The 24,069-nt window shown below is 37.3% G+C and overlaps 1 protein-coding gene across 13 annotated transcripts in view; it reads right to left on the bottom strand.

Annotated features, from left to right (window-relative positions):
• MAST4 (microtubule associated serine/threonine kinase family member 4) overlaps positions 1-24,069 on the bottom strand; it is a 674,031-nt gene that overhangs the window by 130,779 nt on the left and 519,183 nt on the right. For all 13 annotated transcript variants that reach the window (XM_037801729.1, XM_037801730.1, XM_037801731.1 and 10 more), the window contains one exon: positions 10,605-10,693. In XM_037801729.1, the coding sequence (XP_037657657.1) occupies positions 10,605-10,693 (89 nt within the window). The remainder of the gene's footprint in view (positions 1-10,604; positions 10,694-24,069) is intronic.

Below are 24,069 nucleotides of genomic sequence, written 5' to 3'. Positions count from 1 at the left end.
CACTGACATCACGGATAGTGCTGTGTTATAATATACTGAAGCTTTCAGGGATTTCTCTAGCACACTGGAACATTTACTCATTCTGCTCTGTCCCACACTGGGTACTTTGAATTCATCAGTCCACTCTTACTCATCTTTTTCCTATCTCTCCCTCATTGTCAGACTATTAACTTTCAATTCTTTGCATCAGCATGCCTGTCTGCAAAACCACTGCCTTTACCCCCATCCAATTTAGTGTGGCATCTGATGAATGAGTTGCATGATCGAAGTGAGTAGAACTGATATAGCTCAAATGCAAAGTGAGGAATTTGTAAACTGGAGAGACCAATTTCACATGTGGCTAGTAAAGAGACTCCAAAACAATTCCAAAAGAGGAAGGTCTTCACAAATTTCTGATATAAAAAAAAAAACTGCTGGGAAAATGTGCATGATGTCTCTAAGTTACTATTCAGAATTAATTTATGAACTGGGTTGTGTTTGTTAAGCCAATCCCCTGTAAAGGACTTAGAGATAATGAAGTGACGTGTATCAAAATGTTCAGTGATTCATTTTGAATAGTGGGATTTAGGATGATTTGCCCAACCCCCAGGTGCCTAGCCTTATGCTTTTCTGGGTTTTCCAAATTTCTGCTTGGGAGCTGTATTGTTTTAATACAATATCTCCATTTCTAAGCTTATTTTTGCCTCTCTGGGCCCCCTTGAGCTCAGTTTTATCTTTGAAGAGAGACTTGATGAACAGAGCTGCATCAAATATAGTGATAACTAATCCTTTAGAAATGAGGTCCCTTTATAAACCAAATTATATATATATATAAAATAATTTACAGAAGTTTGTCCAATTAGGCATTGACCTTATAGTTTATACAGACTTAGAAGTTTAGGGATATTTCCTGCCTTTAATAATTTCTAGAACTGACCAATCTTTCCTTCTAGGAACCCTCTTATAAATGAATCAAAGTAGTCTCCTGCAAATTCCTGGTAAAACAATTGTTAAAACCACAAAAGGTTAGGTATTTTGCCCAAAAAGGCCACTTTTGCTACCTTAGGACTTTAAAAGCCTGGCGCGTTAGGACTCAGATATTTATCTACATCTAGTCTGTGACTCATATCACTCTTAAAACTTATACTTTCATCCATTGGAAACAAAATGCAATATGGAGTGATACTGTGGTAGGCAGAATTCTAAAGATGGTCTTCTCCAAGATTCCTGTCCTCTAGTTATTCAAACACTAATCTAGGTACAGCTGTGAAGGGATTTTGCAGATGTAATTAAAGTTCCAAGTCAGTTGACCTTAAAACACAGAGATTATCTGGGTGGGCTTGACCCAGTCAGATGAGTCCTTAAGAGTTTTCTCTGGCATCCGGAAAAGTTAGAGATTTGAAGCATGAGAAGGATTTGATATGCAGTTGGCTGACTTGAAAATGGAAGCGGGCAGCTTCTCGAAGCTGGAAGTGGCCCATGTCTGACAGCCAGCAAGAAAACTGAGATATTGATCCTACACCTATAAGGAACTGAATTCTGCCAAAAAGTTGAATATACTTGGATGTAGATTCTTTTCCAGAGCTTCTAGATAATAGCCCAGCTCGGCCTGCACCTTGATTCCTGAGGAGAGAACCCAGTGGAACCTGCCTGGACTTTGGACCTAAAGAACTGTAAGATTAATAAATGGGTGCTGTTTTAAGCCACTAGATATATGCTAATTTGTTACACAGCTAAGAAAACTAATGCAGATACTCTGTTTTCTCTTATTGATTTCATTGTTAGAGTCCTATTTTTATTTTAAAAACACTGTATGCTAATTTTCTTACTCTATATCCGTTTCCCAAACATAAATGCTGTTAAGTTTCTTTTTTTCCTAAAATGTCCTACGAATATACACAAATATACAAGAATTTATGTGCATATACACTTTAAATCACAAACACATGAAATTACATCATCAGTTTTTTCACTTAATCTACCTTGAGTATCTTTCCATATCAGCATATAAAAGCCTACCTCATTCTTGTAATAATCATATGGTGCTAGATTATATATATATATATATATGTATATATACATATATATATATATATATATATATATATGTATATATATATGTATATATAGATATACTTGATCAGTCCCTGATGGATGTACATGTTAAATAAAACACTGTTAACTTTCTATTTGCTAGTTACAAGCAATGCTGTACTTATGATTTTATGGTATTCTGTAAAAATATCAGTAAGATAAATTCCTAGAGAAGGATTCACTGGACCCAAAGGTAAACGAATTTGAAATTTTAATCAGTGCTGCAAACTGCTAATCAAAATGGTTGTATCAATTCACATCACCAATTACATCATGTTAGAGGGACTATTTCCTCACATCCTTGCTAACATTGGCAATTATCAATCTTATTTTTTTTAAAGTTTTTTACAATATGCTAAGTAAATGATACTATCCTATTATTCTGACACATTTCTCTTATGATTGTAATGGAGCATGATTTCATAATTGTTTTGGTCTTTTCAATTTATTTTTCTGTGGCATACCATTTGCATCCTCTATTTTTCCATTGGTGCTTTCCTGATTTTCATGTTGATTTACAAGAGCTCTTTGTATATTAAGGAAATCAGATGTTTGCCAGTTATAGGCTACAAAAATATTTTTCTAAATTGGTGTGCTGGTTTGAATGTATTATGTCCCCCAGAAAAAGCCATATTCTTTGATGCAGTCTTGTGAGGCAGACATTTTGGTGCTGATTAGATTTGCATGGAAATGTGCTCCACCCAACTGTAGGTGGTAACTCTGACGAGATATTTCCATGGAGGCATGGCCCCACACATTCAGGGTGGGCCTTGATCAGTGGAGCGATATAAATGAGCTGATGGGCAGACGGAACTCAGAGCAGCTGTGACATTTTGAAGACGAGCTACAGCCAAGAGGGACACTTTGAAGAAAGCACAGGAGCTACAGATGAGAGAGAGTTTGAAGATGGCCGTTGAAAGCAGACTCTTGCTCCAGGGAAGCTGAGAGAGAACAAATATCCCAAGTGCAACTAAGAGTGACATTTTTGAGGAACTGCAGCCTAGAGAGGAACATCCTGGTAGAAAGCCATTTTGAAACCAGAACTTTGGAGCAGACGCCAGCCACGTGCCTTCCCAGCTAACAGAGGTTTTCTGGACACCACTGGCCGTCCTCCAGTGAAGGTACTCAATTCCTGATGTGTTACCTTGGACACTTTATGGCCTTAAGACTGTAACTTTGTAACCAAATAAACCCCCTTTATAAAAGCCAATCCATTTCTGGTGTTTTGCAATCTGGCAGCATTAGCAAACTAGAATACTTGGTTTTCTTTTGAGTTTGTTTAATATGCAGAAATCCTCATTTTAGGGGAGATAAAAGTTTTTTCCCTTAGCACTTCTGAATTACATTACATGCTTAGAAAAATCTTCCTGGAACTAGAAGTCTGTGATTTCCTACCTTTTTTCTTTTTAAAAAAGGACCGTCCTGGTCATTGCAATTTTAGGAATCCCTAATTCCCCATAACAATATTTTATTGTGAATATATGCTCCAGAACACTGTGCCAGTATCTCTTTTTCCTCAGAGCACTACTGACATATCTACAGAAATAAATTCATGCCCCCATCTCTATTGACTCATTTGGTAGGTACAGTTTCACAATGCAGTGCTGAGTGGCTTAACTCACATAATCCCCCCAATGAAAAACTGAAAATGTAACTTCAACTTTGGGGATAAATAAACACCAAGAGATGGCATTTTTCTTTTTCTTGTTTCTCTTGGAAACATCAGGGACCCTCACACCTAGCATTCTAAGTATCACACCCAGAAGAGAATGTAGTAGCCCAACGTAAGAGGTAAAAGGCATCACAAGTGAAGAGGCATTTAATATTATCAAGACATGAGGACTGGTCCTTTATTTCACTTGCATATTTCTTCTTTTTATACAGAAATAGGAATGCAACAAACTATGATAAATGCCACTTCTCACAAAAAGTCTGACAGACTTCCTAGCAAGTAACAACCTGAAGGCTACGTAACATAAGGAAAAATACTTTCAGAACCTGAAAGGCTTTGCTCTGCCCACTCCCCTGATTAAGCTCTAAAATTAAAGTTAAAGGGAAAGGAATTTAAGCTAAATCCATACAGAGAAAAGAAAAAAAATTAAAAGAATCAAAGTTTTAACTATATTTTATAACTTTTCAATATTAGAAATGAAGAAAACCACAGCAATAAAGTATAACACAACTACTACAGAGCACAACCAAAAGGAGTAAGATATAATTTAAAAATCACTATTGAATTATATATAGGAAATATAATTCAACATTCACTTAGTGCCTAGGACATACTGCCAGGCACTGCGCTGGGTGCTGGAGGGACACAAAGATAAGAAGATACAATTCCTGCCCCCAAGTAAGACATTTGTTCTTGACTGACCCTTGTAGGCTTTTACTATTATGGTAAACATGCAATATAAATGTTTAAAGTATAAAGGATAATAATATAAATACCTGTGTGCTCATCACACAGCTTTAAAACAAATATTACCAACTTCCTAATTCTCTCTCCAATTATATCACCCTCACTCTTCAGACGTAACTACTATCATGAAAATGGTCTTTAAAATTACCACCCTTTCCTCTAGACTCTTACTGCAAGCATCTATGTGTGTGTGTGTGTGTGTGTGTGTGTGAATCCTAAAAAAAAATACCATATGTAGCATGTTGTTAACTTTATATGAATGGTTTAAATAATACTCTTCTACAACTTGCTTTTGTTGGCCAACATTATATATTTGAGTTTCACCGATGTAGATACATGCTGCTCTAGTTTATTTGTCTTCTATGCTGTATAGGGCTCTGCATATGATTATGTCATATTTTTAGTATATTTTCCAGTTCATTTTGTTATTTCAATATTTTTAGATACTATAAACAATGCCGCTATGAGGGTCTAGTACATTTCTTCCTATGTGCAAGACTTTCTCTATGGTTTTATGTGAGAGGGTCATTTCTGGACTTCAGTGGACTTTTTAAATGGCATCATAATTCTATCAATTTACCTTTTTACCTGAACTTTAAAAAAAATTTTTTTTACTACAGGGAAAATAAAACTTCATTCAAAAGAGGCAACTACCTCTTTGTTCCTTCTTCTCTTCAAATATATCACAGATAACGTCCACTCTCAACTCAAGAGCCCACTGGAGCTCAAGGACTGCCTTTCGGGGAAGAGTGACAGATGAACATTTAAATATAAAGTCAGGAGGACCTAAGATGGTGGCTAGGAGAGACAGGGCAAAAAAACACCTCTGTGAAAATACTAGATAAAAGCCAGAAAGTGACCCAGAACACCAGTTCCAGCAATGCACCAGCTGGACAAGGTCTGCTAAATCCACAGGGACCGTGCACTTGGTGAAACTGAGAGTTGGCACTCTGAAAGGAGTGAGTGAGCCTGCTGGATATCTGGCACCCACACCGCAGTGTGGGGAAACCGTGGGTTGGCATTTGGAGGTGGACTAGTTCTTTTTTAAAAAACCCAAAAGTGGCTGCAGATACGGCAGCGAGAACCGCACAGTGAAGCGCGGCAGGAACGGGCTGTGCAAACGCCTCAATATCTGGTGGGGTAGACAGCCTTTCACACACCCGCTGCCAACCGTCTCAGAGCGAGGAGGGCAGAGGTGAGTCAAAAGGGGAAAATAATCACGCCCCTTGCAGCCATCTTCCCAGCGGGTTGGGAACACTCCTGCCTGGTGCTGGCACCACAGCCTAGAGACGCGCCAAAAAACCCAGTGTGACGGGAACTGTTTCCAGCAACATGCACACACGCCACAATATCAGGCATGGACAATAGCCTTTAGTGCACCCACAGCTAACTGTCCTGGAGCTGGGAAGGCAGAGCTGTGTGAAAAGAGGGAAATTAACAGCCCCATACAGCCATCCTTATAGCAGGCTGGGAACACACCTACACGGCCCGGTGGCCCAGAACTTCCCTTGAGGTATGGTGCGCACTTGTGATGTAGCAAAACCTTCCATCAGCAGAGGCCCTAGAAAGGCAAGGCTTGGAAGAGAGATCCATTTGGAAATCCCAGGGACTATACGCCAATACCAAGGACTTGTAGGTCAGCGGCAGAGACAATCTGTGGCGAGACTGAAATGAAAGTTTAGACTCTTGCAACAGTCTTATATCTCCAGCAACACCTGGGAGGTTTGATTATTAAAGCTACCCTCCCTCCCTAACTGCTCTGACACACGGCCCATATTCATGGCAGACAGCACCAACAACACAGCCAAACTTGGTGCACCAATTGGACCCCACAAGAATCAGACCCCCACACACCACAAAGACAAAGTTGGGGAGAACTGACTTGAGGGGAACAGGTGACTCATGGATGCCATCTGCTGGTTAGAGAAAGCGTATGCCACCAAGCTGTAGATCTGACAAATCAGAGATTAGTCTTTGAATAATCCTACATATCCTAAAAGAACCCTATCAAGTAAAGCACATGTCAAGGGACCAAAAACAACAGAAAATTTTAAAGCATATGAAAAAACCAGATGATATGGATAACCCAAACCCAAACACCCAAATCAAAAGATCAGAACAGACACAGTACTTGGAGCAATAATCAAGGAACTAAAGACAAGCAATGAGAGCATAGCACACTATATAAAGGACATGAAGAAGACCCTAGAAGAGCATAAAGAAGACATTGCAAGAGTAAATAAAAAATAGATGATCTTATGGAAATAAAAGAAACTGTTGACCAAATTAAAAAGATTCTGGATACTCATAGTACAAGACTACAGGAAGCTGAACAACGAATCAGTGACCTTGAGGACCACAGAATGGAAAATGAAAGAACAAAAGAAAGAATGGGGATAAAAAATCGAAAAACTAGAAACGGACCTCAGTGATATGAGAGATAAAATAAAACATCCAAATATAAGACTCATTGGTGTCCCAGAAGGGGAAGAGAAGGGTAAAGGTCTAGAAAGAGTATTTAAAGAAATTGTTGGGGAAAACTTCCCAAACCTTCTACACAATACAAATACACAAAGCACAAATGCCCAGCGAACTCCAAATAGAATAAATCCAAATAAACCCACTCCAAAACATATTCTGATCAGACTGTCAAATACTGAAGAGAAGGAACAAGTTCTGAAAGCAGCAAGAGAAAAGCAATTCATCACATACAAGGAAACAACATAAGACTAAATAGTGACTATTCAGCAGCCACCATGGAGGCAAGAAGGCAGTGGCATGACATATTTAAAATGCTGAGAGAGAAAAATTTCCAACCAAGCACACTTTATCCAGCAAAGCTCTCCTTCAAATTTGAGGGAGAGCTTAAATTTTTCACAAACAAATGCTGAGAGATTTTGCTAATAAAAGTCCTGCCCTAATTCAGATACCAAAGGGAGCCCTACCGACAGAGAAACAAAGAAAGGAGAGAGAGATACAGAGAAAGGCTCAGTACTAAAGATATTCAGTATTGGTTCATTAAAGGACAATAAGAGAGAGAGGGAAAAAATACATATGACAAACATAAACCAAAGGATAGGGTGGCTGATTCAAGAAATGTCTTCACAGTAATAATGTTGAATGTAAATGGTTTAAACTCCCCAATTAAAAGATATAGATTGGCAGAATGGATCAAAAAATATGAACCATCAATACATTGCATGCAAGAGACTCATCTTAGACACAGGGACACAAAGAAACTGAAAGTAAAAGGATGGAAAAAGTATTTCACGCAAGTTACAGCCAAAAGAAAGCAGGAGTAGCAATATTAATCTCAGATAAAATAGACTTTAAATGCAGGGATGTTTTGGGAGACAAAGAAGGCCACTACATACTAATAAAAGGGGCAATTCAACAAGAAGAAATAACAATCATAAATGTTTATGCACCCAATCATGGTGCCACAAAATACATGAGACAAACACTGGCAAAATTAAAGGAAGCAATGGATGTTTCCACAATAACTGTGGGAGACTTCAACACATCACTCTCTCCGATAGACAGATCAACCAGACAGAAGACCAATAAGGAAACTGAAAACCTAAACAATCTGATAAATGAACTTGATTTAACAGACATTTATAGAACATTACATCCCAAATCACCAGGATACACATTCTTCTCTAGTGATCACGGAACTTTCTCCAGAATAGACCATATACTGGGACATAAAACAAGCCTCAATAAATTTTTTTTTAAAAATAAAATTATTCAAAGCACATTCTCTGACCACAATGGAATACAATTAGAAGTCAATAACCATCAGAGACTCAGAAAATTCACAAACACCTGGAGGTTAAACAACACACTCCTAAAATAAATGGTTTATAATGTAGAATGTAGGGGAACTAGCAATAGAGAGCAATTAATGAAGGGGGAAAGATAATCCAATAAGAACAGATAAGCTATCGTGGGTAAATTTAACATTCTGGGAATGCCCAGGAATGACTATGGTTTGTTAATTTCTGATGAGTATGGTAGGAACAAGTTCACAGAAATGTTGCTATATTAGGTTATTTTCTTGGGGTAGAGTAGGAACATGTTGGAAGTAAAGTAGTTATTTTAGGTTAGTTGTCTTTTTCTTACTCCCTTGTTACGGTTTGTTTGAAATGTTTTTCTACTGTATATCTTTAAAAAAATTTTTTTTTCATATAGTTAATTAAAAAAAAATGAAAAAATATGCAGAGCCCACCTTGAGGAGCTGGTGGAGAATGCAGGGGTGTTGGGCTTCCCCACCTCGATGGTTGCTGATGTGCTCACAGACATAGGGGACTGGAGGTTTGATGGGTTGAGCCCTCTACCATAGGTTTTACCCTTGGGAAGATGGTTGCTGCAAAGGAGAGGCTAGGCCTCCCTATATTTGTGCCTAAGAGCCTCCTCCCGAATGCCTCTTTGTTGCTCAGATGTGGCCCTGTCTCTCTAGCTAAGCCAACTTGGCAGGTGAAATCACTGCCCTCCCCGCTATGTGGGATCTGACTCCCAGGGGAGTGAATCTCCCTGGCAACATGGAATATGACTCCCAGGGAGGAATCTAGACCTGGCATTGTGGGATGGAGAACATCTTCTTGACCAAAGGGGGGATGTGAAAAGAAATGAAATAAGCTTCAGTGGCAGAGAGATTCCAAAAGGAGCCGAGGGGTCACTCTAGTGGGTACTCTTATGCACAATACCTTTTTAAGTTCTAATGAATTGGAATAGCTAGCAGTAAATACCTGAAACTATCAAACTATAACCCAGAACCCATGAATCTTGTAGACAATTGTATAAAAATGTAGTATATGAGGGGTGACAATGTGATTGGGAAAGCCATGAGGACCACATTCCCCTTTGTCCAGTTTATGGATAAAGGAGTAGAAAAATGGGGTGGGGGAAAAAGAAACAAAAAAAAAAAAAAAAAGGAAGGCTTCCAGTGTTCTTTTTTACTTTGGTTATTCTTTTTCATTTTGGTTTTTATTCTTATTGATTTTGTGTGTGTGGTAATGAAAACGTCAAAAATTAATTTTGGTGATGAATGCACAACTATATAATGGTACTGTAAACAACTGAATGTATGCTTTGTTTTGTATGACTGCATGGTATGTGAATATATCTCAATAAAAATGAATTTTAAAAATAAAATAACATAATATAAATAAATATATATATATATATATAAAGTCAGCACCATCTGAGAGTCCATAAGGCTCAAATTAAGAGTTTTCTCAAAAATACCCTGGAGATTGGGTTTAACCTCTCACCCTTTCAACTCATCTTCTTCCACACTGCTGAAGATACCTTGCTAAAATGCAGATCCTACTCCAAATACCTAAAAGGCACTCAAAGTAAAAATTCTTTGCACTCTCTGACCTCCATCTGCCTTTTGGTCTTTATATCATCCTCCTGTACAAGCACCCCTCCACACACACACATATACACCCCACACTCTAGCTGGGAATTCCCTTTCTCTCATCCCATTTCTACCTGCCAAAGTCTTGCACATCTTTCACCATCCTGGGCAAGTGGTTCCTTCAAACTCCCAGACCTCCCTAGAAATAATAATTCTCTTCTTTGCACCACCTTGGATAAAACTTTTTTAGAAAAAGGAATATTAAAGCAGTCTTCATCACATAATTTTTGTAATATGGATCCACAAAGTACTTAAAGCTAAGATCTTCATCTCTTGAACCTTCACTGTCCCTAGAATGCCATCACAATATAATAGACAAGTTCAATTTTAGGGAGAAAAATGCAGAATGGTTCTTAACACTAATCTTCATGTGAGCTACAATATTTGCATTTCTCAAAGATAATCCTAATGTGAATTGCCTTGCATCATCCAAAAATTCAGAAATGGAGAAAGAATTCATTGAAAAAGGAATGCACGCATAGGAAAATAAATTCTATATTCCAGATTCCAGCCTCTTGAACAAAGTATAAGATTTGGGTTAACCTATCTAAAAGAATAACTCAGTGATAAAAGAACAAGAAGACCAAAAAACTAAGATGCAAAGATACACCTGAACTTCAAAATGCCTGGATTATTGTAAAGACTAGCAAAAAAAAAGTAAAACAAAAAGAAAAGGTAATTCATTACCTGCATGAGCAGAGAGAGGTGAGTGCGGTCGAGGCAATGCTGGTGACTGCCCATTGCCTATCAAGCTTTTCCGGTTACTTGTTCGGCAACTGTCAAAAGGAAAGGAAAAATAAAGTTTTAAAAAGAGAATACAGTATCAGTAATATTCAAGTATGCCCAAAGTAGACATAGACCAGGTTGAACAACCTATCCTTCATGCTATTGATAAAAGAATTGCAAGTTAATGCATTCTCACTAATATCTGAGGTGCCTACATCTTGAATATTAGAAAATATAATGTATTCATGTAGCATAACACCATCAGTATTCCTCACCATCAGCGAAACTATAATCAAATGCCTTCTTTCAGCTCTTGACTGCAAATATGTGACATATCATACACCCAAGTGATAAATTAAGGATTCAGATCAGAAAACCACAGGTAGCATCTTTGTTGACATGAATTTTCTAATGCAAAATTACATGCAATGAAGCACAATGACATTAATCTTACAATAATGCACTAATTAAAAATCTAATTATTTAGATAAATTTCATGTTTGTCCCTTTTATCGACAGAAAGACCAATGCTGAAGATAAATGTATTTCACTGCTCATTCATTTTTCATCTTGCATACTGCATCCAAATTCCTTATTAAAGTCACTGTTTTGGAATTAGAAAACAGATTCCAGTTTGTATTAAAATAAAAGTGATGGCCTTTTTTTACAGGCAAGCTACCTATTGGTTTTACCCTGGTACCCAGTGAGCAGAAATAAATTGCTACAGATGAGTACAGAGCAATTATTCCTTTCTGCTTTTGCTATTAGAATGTTCTAAAATTGCTAATTTGATTTCAAAGTGACTTCCACAAGTTTTAAAGGGTAAAACAAGTACAAAACTAGTTGATGGTGTAGAGAATGTTATCTTAAATTCATTTGCTTCTTTTCAATGCAGACTGGAACCTTAGGTAGAAAAGGGTGATAAAATCAGCAAGGTACTTCATTGCATTCTTCACCTATAAGGTTCAGGGCAAAGTGACTCCATTCTTGTACACATATGTTGCCCTCAACCATTAGTAAGGGTTTACTGCAATGTTTTCTTAATTCAGAACAGGAATTTTCACCTGACTTCACAATTCTAAATTAGGTAATAGTGAGTGGATATATTTTGGGATTTGTATAAAATATTTGAAAGGAACATTTCTAAATGTTCAAATAACACATTTCAAAAACAAACCCAACTTCGTTCAACAATATTGACTCTGGAGCGAATCCTTTTCTTAGATGTTCGAATCTTTTTCTTAGATGTTCGCTGCTTATTACCATTTGTCAACATTCCCATATTTATAATTTCTTAAGGTCAGGCTGCATCATTTTATTTTCCTCACTGGAGCTGTCAACAGCCCCTGCCATTATCTGTGAGTTTAATTAAGATTGCGTTTACTCAGCCTTAAAGAATAAGAATAGACCCTTGATACTTAATTATGAAGGTGGCTTGAGATGTTATCAACTCATCTATCAAGAACTGTATTCAATCTATTAAACTTATAATCATTAAATCAGACAGTCTGTTAAAAAAATACTATATAATGTATTTAGTGTTAATTCAAATTAATGTCTCTTTCCATTTCATTACAGGAATATTAAATATATTTATTTGCAAATGTTAATAAAATAAATTATAAATGACATATTTATATCCTGGAAATCTCAGCAAATTATTTGATAATTTGAGCAAATTAATTGAAATATAGGCCAATGATTATTAAAATGGCTACTTGTATTATAGTTTTACTTTTAGTATTTGATCATTTATAAAGATTTTCATTTGATATATTTAATTATTGTTTATAAAGGTAAATAGAATTAAGAAATGTGAATCAATAAAAATAGTAATCTAATAAATATCTTATATTGCAATATCAATGAAAAATGCTGATGCTTGAAATGAAAATTGGAAAATTATATTTCTTAAAGAAAATGTGTAAAATTTGGCTTTTCCTAAGAAACACATAGGATAACTAATATACGACCTCAACAAGACAACTCAATAGCCAAAAATTAGATGTAAAACAAATAAACCAAAACTCCACAAAAGAATCAGTTATTCAAAGTCTCCAGAAAAAGAATGGAAAAGCACTAATTTCAAAAATCTGATTAAAACACACACACACACACACACACACACACGTCTAAATAAAAGCTGAAAATGGAATAAACTTGTATTGTCCACATAATACATTACAGCCCTCTTGTGTTTGCCTACTTCTCTTCAAAGATGTGTAATCTTTACAAACAGATGATTCATTATGAATGCAATTTAGAGTGAATGAAAACATACAGGCTACTTCATCTATGAATACAGCAGCAAGTTAAAAGAAGAGAAATTATAATCAAATTGCCTCAGAATTCAATCACAATTTACAATATATAAGGTACTAGTAGAATATGAAACAAAACCTTAAATGACCGGAGGCATGTCTTATTGACAAATTCTATGTATAATCAAAACACACCACATAGATGAAATTGCCTTCTCTAACCTCTCTGTCGACCTTCAACATGAAGCTAGAGGTGGTATAAAAATTGCAAAAGGCTTGGAATTTTCTTGAATCTCTAAAAAATCAAACCAGAAGCTTTTGATCACGAAATGCCGCTTGAGATGGCAAAACCAGTCTTTATAACTACAGGGTAAGACAGAGATGAAAGTGATTTCATGTGTACACAAAATAAATCTCTATCCTCATGAAGCTGGGTTTTGGCCTTGCAAATGATTTTTTTGTCCATGTTTTTAATGCTAAATGCATTTTATACTGCATTGAACCCCCCAAAACTGAGACTTGGGTATACATCAATATTTTTAAAACCCTGGGCCATTACTGAGATATTCCACAGATATGTTTCCAAGGTGGGGTGGGGGCAGGAATGGTCACCCAAATCTCAACAATACCTGCTTCTGGTAACCCTCAGTTACCTAATTGTATTGTTCTGGGTTGCTGACTCCCAATAAATGAATTGAACCCTACACTTAACCTTGCAGTAAGACAATTGCTAGTGGGCAGAACCTGTGAACATTTGCTACTAGATTGCCACAGAACCTGGAACTGCCCACGTTAATAATGACGTTGGTGCAAAATGCTGACATCTGTTGTCAGTATTTATTCATCCAGGTATCGCATACTTTTCTGCCATTAAGGGAGAAGCTCACAGCATCCAATGCGAGGAAGGTGCCCCAGGTGTTGGTGACCACTCCATATTCATCTAACCCACAAACCGATAAAATGGAAACATCTCCTCTCAGGCAAAACAAAGGTCCCTTTCCTTTCACCAGCATAACTAAGTAGAGTCTGACTTGCTTTTTCCTAAGCACAGTCACCCAGAGAAAAATAAGTGATGTCCTACCAAGGAAAATAGGAACATAACTTCCACTAGGGCAGGAGACTCTGAGCCTTTATAATTTACCCTCATCCAAGAATTTGAGCTTACAAAGACTCATCTTCCAGTTTTCAGACTTTATTGCAAAAATGAAACTGAAGAAGTTACAAGCCCAAGTTTCAGCTATTTCATCTCAAAATGCATTCTTGTTGCTTCACTCTTCAAGAAGAAATAGAAGCAGTTCATCCTGCAAGTGCTCAGATTTGAAAACAAACACAGGAATATCTACTTACCACAAAGTATCTCCTCTTCTTCAGTTCTCCAGTGAGGCAATACATGGAAAAATTTACTTTTCCTGTAGATAACATGCTCAGTTTGTTCTCTGAATTTGGAAGGTGACTACCATCATTCTATTAATGCAATGGCACAATCAGATTCTTTGCTTATCAAGTATAAATGTAGTCTCAGAAGGCAGCCATATACAGCTGAGACAAGGGCAAAGATAAACAAGGGATTAGGGCAGGGCTGATGATCCCAAGTAAACCTTTCTTTTGACCTCATTCATTTGGCGCCTCCCTTGAAAGGTACACCCACAGACAACTAAGAGGCACAGAAAGATAGCTCTTATACACACACATGCACATGGTGCAACAAATACTGCTGACTGTGGACCTGGGATCTGAGATGAATGGGGAGGTGGAAAGATGGTGACATTACTTTTGACTAAGTAAGACTGGCTGGTCCCTGGGGGCTGGGAGGTGAGACAAGCAGGGACAGAACCCTCTGTAGGAACGTCACAGCTGGAAAGGCACGGCTGGGAATGCTTTAAAGTGAGATGAGGCCACCACAAGGAAGTGTTTTATTGGTCTCAGGCAGTTCATGAGGACTAAACAAAGCACCACCACTGCTCCTTGAGTTTACTGTTGCCATTCAAAGTAATTTCACAAGGAATGTCTTAAACTGTCAACTGCCAACATGGCCTTCCATTTGCAAGGAAGAAAAACAGATGGATCCAGCATTTCATCCTTTAAATCAGGCTTGACTTGGTGTGAGGGACAAAGAGAAATATGGGCTCCTAAGCTGAAGGGACAGTGGTGGTGTATGTATTTTTGGTGCAAGTCACCCATAATCCATTTCTGTCTAAGTTGTCCTTTGCTCAGGGTTCTGTTGGAAAGGTGTGCTGGGGCTTATGAACATTTCACATCTGGATCAGCTGCGAGCAGCTCCTGGCATAAGCACCTGCTAATCACCCCTTTCCAGATCTGTAAAGGCTGTGAGGCCTTTTGCAATTGCTCTGAGTAGCTGAAACCCAGCTTCATTTTAAATTACATTCGTTTTGAGACGCTAAGACCAACAATTGTGTCTGATCATGTCAAGACAACCTGAGGAGGGAAAACCTCAAAAAGGCAGTCATTTTTACATTTACAGCTGATTTGAAATGTCGATACTCAGTCTGACATATGACGAACCACCACTGAAAGGCAGTAATAAGACAGTGAATTGAATTAGAAGAGCTTCAGTAATTGTGGAAAGCTAGGCTACAATTTATTAACTCGTCTTAATGAAAAATTTCATAAATTTGCACAGGAGATCAATTATAGACCAAATCTTTAATGTACATGAACATCTGCTAACTATTTCCTAATACTTTGAAGGAATCTGAACATTTGAATATTCCTTAAACAAACGAAGACTGAAGTGGAGGAAACTGGGCATGACCAACAGTGGTATTGATGAATAAAGGCTATAAACTACGCAGGCTTCTGTTTGCATATCTTAATGAAGGGATGAGAGAAATACTCATACACTTAATTTTTTTAGCCATGGAAATACTGAAAAGATAGAAAATATTGAAAACTAATCCAAGAAAATCCCCAGCAGCTATAATTAAAAACTGTATCATTTTGTTATATTTGTTTCCAACCTTTAAATATATATATATAGACAATAGAGATAGAGATAAATGTACCTTCTGAAGATCAAGCCACTTCCATTTTCCACTTTCCAACTCAGCAGCCGCTAAGAGAATTGTGGCTTGTAATTTTCCAGCCCATTTTTGGTACTTTAGCATACACACGTGTATACCTATGAACAATATTCGTGTGTATTTTTACATTTTTATTAATGGTATCACGTATCAGGAAAAACTGACAGAGACTTGGAATTATGCAAAAGAGATTAATGGTTTTCTTTCTGTAATTTGCTGGGTTTTGTATAGTGGGTCCCCTTGGGGATTCTCTGATTCTGTATAAGGATGTCTACTTTTCTCTGTCTTTCTATTGACTACACTATTTCAAAACTTTGTAGGGGTATTAAAGTTGTAGAAAACTGATATAATGCAAATTATTTTTGTCTGTTAGAGAGAAAAATGATATCCACTCCATTGAAAAGATGATCTCAACTATTTAAGATCCTTGTCCTACAAGATATTAACTATCTACCAGCAAATTCATTTCAGCATTCCTGATTTCATGTGTGTGTGAATGCGTGCATGCACACACACACACATTACACATACACAAACATATGTCTGTTTTTCAAAATCTCCTTTGAACCTGTTTTAAGATGTTACTGGAACCCTCATAAAATAATAAGTTAAATAAAATCTTTGATATGTGTTCATTTTATTTGTATGGCATTCATATTTTTGACTTTTGGAAAAATTTATTTTCAGACACCCATTATAGACATTCCATAACTTACTTTCTTCACTTAACAGTATATTTTTGAGATTTAACCATGGCAACATAAATAAGGGTCTAATTCATCTCTTTTTTTAGATTTTTCATTTAAAACAAACTTAGGTTCTTAAATGCACTAAAATTATATATCATGGGCATTTCTTTTTCCATTTTGCAACATTAAAAATATAGGCATCTGTGTACTTTCTCATTGCAAAAGCCATGGAACTGTCTTTAATGAAGAGGACGTATTTGAAAGAAAAATTATGTCTCACAACAAAGAGCAAATCTTCCTTAAAATCTTCTCTGGATTCCTCTCTGCTGAACCCCACTCGTTCCTTCAGATGCTGCCTTTCCGTTATCTCCAGCTCCCTCTTCATACTATTGTCTTCTTCCAGAAATAAAGTCCTGCCTTTCACATGTAAATCAATCTACCCTTTATCTGGGTTTCTTCCAGTCTGCAGCTCTGCCCCTTGTCTTGGACAGCATGGCAAGGCCAGACATAGTAACTAGATAAGCCCTTTCCTCCTTAGGAGACAGAAGGGGAACAAAGTCCCGTGAAAACTTAAACTTAAGCTTTAATATTTCTTTTCTTGTTGCATATGCTTCGTGAAATTAAAGCACTGCCAGGTCTTCTCTATGGTCTATGAAATCCAGGATCCCTCCATGCTTTCATTAAATCATTCAACAAAGTATTTTTTGCATGCTTAAGGTATGCTGGGCATTATTCTAAACAAATGAAACCCCTGCCTTCAAAGGGATGACATTCTAGAAGGGGAAGCAGACAATAAAGAAAATAAGTTAGTAAAATGTGTAGTATGTGAGATGGTGATGACATTTATAGTATAAGAGATGGCTATGGAAAACAACACTGCAGAAAGTGGGACAAGGAATGCAGGTGTGGAAGTCACAGTTTCAAACAGGTGCTCAGGAAAGGTGTCACTTGGGAGGTGATCTGGAAATAAGACTGGAAGGTGAGGGAGTGAGGCATGTAGCTATCTGAGGGGAGAGCAGTGAGCAAGGGCAAAGGACCTGAGGCAGAAGTGTTTAAGGAAGAGGCAGCAGGCCAGTGTGGCAGGAGTGGAGTGAGCTGGGGGAAAGTGGCAGAAGATAACAGAGAGATGACAGGCGCAGATCTGTGGCAAACTGCAGGACATAATATGGGGTTTGTTTCTAGTCTAAGTCAAAAGGGAAACTGTTGGAAGGTTTTGAAGAGGGAAAACATAATCTGATTTACGTTGTAAGAGGATCCTTCTGGTTACTAAGTTGCAAAGACCGAAAGAAGAAGAAAAACCAGTTAGGAGGTAAAATTGATGTGTATCCCTAAATGCACTCTCATATCCTGTAATTCTGCTTTCAAATATAGTTTACTTAACAAATTAAGTCAAAACTGGCCCTCAAATCCAGTGCAAGCTTTATATTAGCCCATGCTCTTTTGTAAAGTCTCCAACAGTGCAGAACTGGCAAGTGGTGATGCTGTGGGGACTGGTAAGCCCCTGAGTGCTTTAGGCCACTTGGTATTTGTATTCATGAAATGACTCAGTTCATAGTTTTCTGGGGTAAGTAATTATGAATACTTACTACTGATACTATCAGCTTGATACTTGAACTTACCTTTCCTATTAGTAGAGGAACTCTTCCAATTAGGCCAATTATATACCGAGAGGAAGACTGTTCTAAGAGTTCAAAAATTCTGAGAAGTCAACAGGAAAATATGTTCTGATATATATGTCTTTATACAGACTTTTTTGGAAATACATCTAATCCATTAAGAAATACCTGTAGTGTAGTTTGGCCCAATTTTCTGTTTTCGTAGGGGAAGAAGAAATGTCTGGCACATACAAATACTACCACAGCCAGGAAAAAATGCCATTCCACAATTCATTGTAAGAAATACTGATTGTCTATACCTATAAACAAACTACTGTGGGAGAAAAGAAAATGAAGAAGACATTCTCAAACTGCTTAAAGAATAAAAGAAGGTAAAAGACTGATTCACAGATAGCTATATTCTAAGGCAGAATCTGGAAGAGAGGTACAAACAGAAATTTGTTGCTATGTAAAGTGTGGGATAAATTCCAAATCAGTTTTTAAACACGTTTTCATAAATAATAAACACTAGAATTTTATAATATATACTATGAATTGCAAATTATCCATCAATTTCATAGGCCTTCTCTAAATAATCCCTTAAGCTTAATGATCTGCCTGTCACAAACACATTTTTTTAAAACCTGTTTTTTTTCTGTCATTCTCCATTCTGTGGCTGTTTCAAAGTGTCTACACCAATACAGCTATTCCTTTATGGCTGCATGGTGAGCTCTGATGTCATCATATATTAGCACAGGCCCAATTGGTAGATGAAATTCACCATACTGTAATATACAGTAATCCTAGCAAATAGGGTATCACTGTGTGGTCATTCATTCCTTCAACAAACATAACCTGGGATTATACATGGAGTTTACAATCCAGGAAGCCAAGGATTATACGTTATATAATATTGAATCCCTTTGGATACCTTCAAAACTACAGAAAAGAAAAATGATTTGACTAGAGATTTAATAAATATTTTTGAATGATTGACTAAATATGGTTCTTGCCTTTACGAAGTTTATAATTTCACTCAGAGGGCAAACATACTTATAGTTTAATTTATAAGACTAAACTGACCCAAGATGGTATTATAATATAGTCTAACAGTACTGAACTGATCAAGGCCAAGCATAACCAGGAAAGCATATGAAGACCTGATGAGGCCGGTGGTGCTGGATATGTAGTATGAAACATTTTACTGGGAAAACCTACACACATAGCACTCTGACTAAAATTACAATGCGATAATCACTCTAACCAAGGGAGGGGGCATAGCACAATGGTCAAAGTCAGGAAGGGGCTGGGAATGATATGATGGGATTTATAGTAGCAGGATAAGTTCAACTGCTAAAAATGTTAGAAGTAAAAAGGAATTAAAGTTCCTCAAAAAGTTAAACAGAATTACCATATGACCCAGAAACTCCACTCCAAGGACTCAAACAGATATGTCTATGCCAACGTTCATAGCAGCATTATTCATAATAGTCAAAGGTGGAAATAACTCATGTCCATTGACAGATGAATGGATAAACAAAATATGGCACATATACACAATGAGATATTATTTAGTCATAAATAGGAATGAAATTCTGATACGTGCTACAACATAGATGAACACTGAAAACAATTACGGAAAGTGAAAGAAGCCAGGCCAAAAAAAACAAAAACAAAAACAAAAACAAACAAATATTGTATGATTCCATTTATATGAAATATCTAAAATAGACAAATCATAGAACAAAAAGTAGATTAGAGGTTAGCAGGGGCGGGAGAGAGTGGAGAATGGGGTATTATTGCTTAATCGGTACGGAGTTTCTGTTTGGGATAATGAAAACTTTCTGGTCATGGATGGTGGTGATGGTTGCAATACTTTAGATGTAATCAATGCCACTGAATTGTTGACTTAAAAGAGGTCAATACGGGAACTTTTGTATTTTATATGTTACCTCAATAAAATTATTTTTTTAAAAAACTAATTGAAGTGAGAAGGGCCTATTCTTCAATTTTTTAGTTAATTTTTTAGTGCAATTTTATCTGCAATGCATACCCACTTCAGGAATCCTAGGGATTTGGGGCAGTTCATCTCTTTGCAAGATGACCATTATCACTGGGAAGGTCAATAATGAAGATGACTTCTGGACTTATGATTAAACAGATAGCACACAATAACTCAAAGACTTTCTACTTGGGATGAGGGTAAGAAGGTGCTGGGAAGGCAATGTAAGTAATTCTGATCTAAGAATTGAATTGCATGCACTACACCTTAGGAAACTGCTCCAAGGGCTGATGACGGCCAAAACATCGGATGAAGTCATTCAAAACTCCTATGGTCTAATCTGTTTGTCCTTTTGCAAGGCTAAAGAGTTCCCATTACCTGGCTGGTCTAGCTATAGCTGGGTTATCAAAGTGGTGGTGAGAAAGAGCTGGGGTAGGGGTAGAGATGGCCACTCAGTTGTGTAACTAGGTAAAGAATCAGGGTCAGATACCTCTGAGACTTTGGCTACGCTAAAGGCTTTGTGGAGAGAGACCAAAGATAAGTGTGCAGGCATTCTGGGGAGTTAAGAGAAAATAAAACATAAACTACTGTTTTTCTAAATCTCCACTTAATAAGTATGTGAGGGGAGTAGTGTGGGATATGAGTGACATAAGCAAGTTTTTTTTTTTTTTTTAACTCCCATGTTTCCTAGTCAGTATGGATAAAAGTCACAAACTGATCATTTTTTCCTAAGTAGCCAAAAACCCAGTTTAAAGTCTATAAAACTATGAAATTTATTCTTATAATCAATTTTATTTAATGGCATTGGATTATCCTCAGTTGACCAGTAATACGAAAATAAATCTTAAAAAGGACCTTAGAAAGTGGTGGTAGCACAAAACCAGAGTAAACACAATGGCTTAAATCTAGTGTTCCAATCTTCCTTTTAGGAAATCCCATACTGCAATTTTACTAACTTCTCTCCCCTGTCCCTCATCTCACCCTTTATTGTTTTTAAGAAGTGTTCATAGGCTTTACAATGCTGAATCAGATTTTCTTAAATCCAAATTTTTGCTGAAATGGTAATATATTGTTTTACCCATTTCATCCCTCTCCATACAGAAATTAAATTTTAGTTTAACTTGTTAAACCTAGAAATAATTTGGTGAATAAAATTTAGTCCACTTGTACAATTTAGCAACATAGCTAAAGACTACCCATAAAAATAAAAAATATTCTTTCTTTCTGGTTCAGAGGATTCTGGGACTGCTCCTTTCTGATCCACAAAAGGAAAGGGAGTCTACTTCCGTGACCACTGAATCTCCTTTTATAATACTCAACAGAAATTCATTTCAAACCCAGAATGAACAGCATGACTATTTAGCACCCCTCCAGTTCTAAAGCATTTTGCTTTTATTTAACAGTTTGGCATAACACTTTGCCCACAAGTGAACTGTCCCTGATTCCATGTGCCTCTACAATCAGAACACAAACATGAAAACATGTAAAGCTGACATCCGAGCCCTGCTTTGTTCTTTTCTGTGAGGAAGTGATGTGGCAAACAGCCAGTGTGTTTCTGTTCAGTTTTTTGTTACTAGCTGCTCCTAATTCAGTATCTTGCAAAATGACATTTTGTTAGTGACATGAATGTCAAAGCTGTGATAATGGGCAGAAGTAGCAGAAAATGTTTTCTAAATGGAGAAACAACAGGAAAAGTGCCAAATGGATAACAAAATTAGTCATGTGTTCCCATATTTCAGTACTTCTTCCCCTCCTATTTATTTCCATCATGAAAGGAAAGTAGCCCTCTAAGGAGAAAAGCCCACTTTGGTGAAAACAGAAAAAAACAAGGGCTCAAAGGAACATTTTTCTCTTAATTAACTTGACAGATGTCTTTTCTTTTTCTCATTTGCATCCATTGATGCTGTCTTCATCAGTCTTACATTTTGCAAAGATGGATTTGGCCACAAGGAACCAATTCTGTTGCTAAGGACAGAAGGACTGGGGAGATACCAGAAGAAGACGGTCTTTAAGTTGCTCAGTACTCAGTCTGGGTAACGAAGCTCCTTGCTGTTGTCATTTGTGAGCCAAGTAGCATAATTTTGAGTCTGCAAGATGAGGCAGTGACTTGCCAAGGTATCATCACTAATTAGTGACCAAGCAGGGCACAAGAAAGGAGGTCATGGACTCCCACAGCCAAGGCCCATTTCAAGTTAGAAATCTGCATTACACATACAGTTACATTTTACTACTTCTTTTGTGAATGCATAATAATTCTATCCCACAAAGGAGGAGGTAATTCTGTTTCAGATTTCAGGGACTGGCTGTTTCTCAGGAGAGGGTAGTAACAAAACATAAGGGCTTTGTCATTGGTAGACCTGATTTCAAAGTCCAGCTTTTCCATTTACTAGCTATGGAACCTCTCTAAGCTTCAATTTACTTATCTGTAGAATGGAGGTTAAGAATATCAATTAACTCGGAGGACAGTCTTGAAGATTAAATGAGATAAAGCATGTAAAGAAATCATCATATTGCTGGGCCCAAAGTAGGTGCTTTATAAGCATTAGCTGTCAAAATAAAACATTTGGTCTTTCTCTTTCACACCCATTCTCATGCATGTAAGTTTTCCATGCTTGGAATGTTATACTGATACTTTCCCTCAAGGATCTTGGAACAAGAAGCGTAAGACTACCCATAAAATTAACTTCTAACAGCAATACAATTAAATAAGCAGAATCTAAAGAGGCTGGTTCTAGAGCAGCAAGGCATGAGAGAACCCTAAATGTAAATATTAATATAGATATAGATATAGAAAGAGTATACCAATACAACATATGGGTGACCGGTCGTTGGCTTTAGAAACAGAGAAAAACAAAAGTTTCAGAACCACAAGTTTAAAGTGTCCATCTGAACACTGACCAAGGGCTTCAACATGTCAAAATCAAGAAGGGACATGCAAGGGACTGAGCCCAATAGGCTGCAGTGCTTCAAACCAATTGTCGAGACCACGTGTATCAGCCCACTTTAGCCCAATACCCTTAATTCTTTAAGCCATCTAACGTACCTTGCCTCTACCATACCCCCCAAACCAACTTCTGACCAGCTACCCAGGGACATCTGCCCAAATGTGAATAACTAGAACAATAATGATAACTGCTAATATTGACTAAGTGTTTAACACATGCCAGACAATGGTTTCATCTTCACATGACAATCCAATGAAGTGTGATCCATATTTCTTTTTATCCACATTTTATAGATGTGAAAACCGAGGAATTGACAAGTTAAGTAATGTGTCCATGAAGATCACACAGCTAGTAAGTGGCAGAATCAAAATTCAAACCCAGGCAGTCTGTCTTCAGAACTTGTGCTTTTAACCGTTTTCCTAGACTGTCTACAAAACAAAGAATAAGAATTTTGAGAGGCCTAAACCCTATGAAGTTTATATTTTCACTTGTAAATTACTTGTATGCATAAGTCTTGTGAGTTTGGTTACTATGAATCCATGCCTGTTGGAATTGTTCTTAGGGTGCCAACCAAACCAGATTTTTGAGCCTGCAGCCGGAGGGTCGCTTGAAGGATGTGGGTCAAATTATCAAGATTCTACTACATTGTGAGATTTTTGGAGCCATCAAGCCTGACCCAGCTGGATGGACACCCCAACATCACCAAGTGGTGCCAGCTTTTTATCCCAGGATATACTCGTCTACACATTTTTCATGCTGTGGTGGACAGGCAGATGTCATGACTTGGAAGGTCCCTCCTCCATAGAGTATTCTCAAGGGATCCATAGGGAGATGAACCAACACCTGGATTATCCATGGCAAGCAGGCCCTTCCTCTGATCCCTGCCCAAACTG

The sequence above is a fragment of the Choloepus didactylus genome, chromosome 13, assembly GCF_015220235.1.
Source record: "Choloepus didactylus isolate mChoDid1 chromosome 13, mChoDid1.pri, whole genome shotgun sequence".
Lineage (NCBI taxonomy): Eukaryota > Metazoa > Chordata > Mammalia > Pilosa > Megalonychidae > Choloepus > Choloepus didactylus.
Note: the sequence above shows the minus strand (reverse complement) of the source record. Positions and strands in the feature narration are given on the sequence as shown.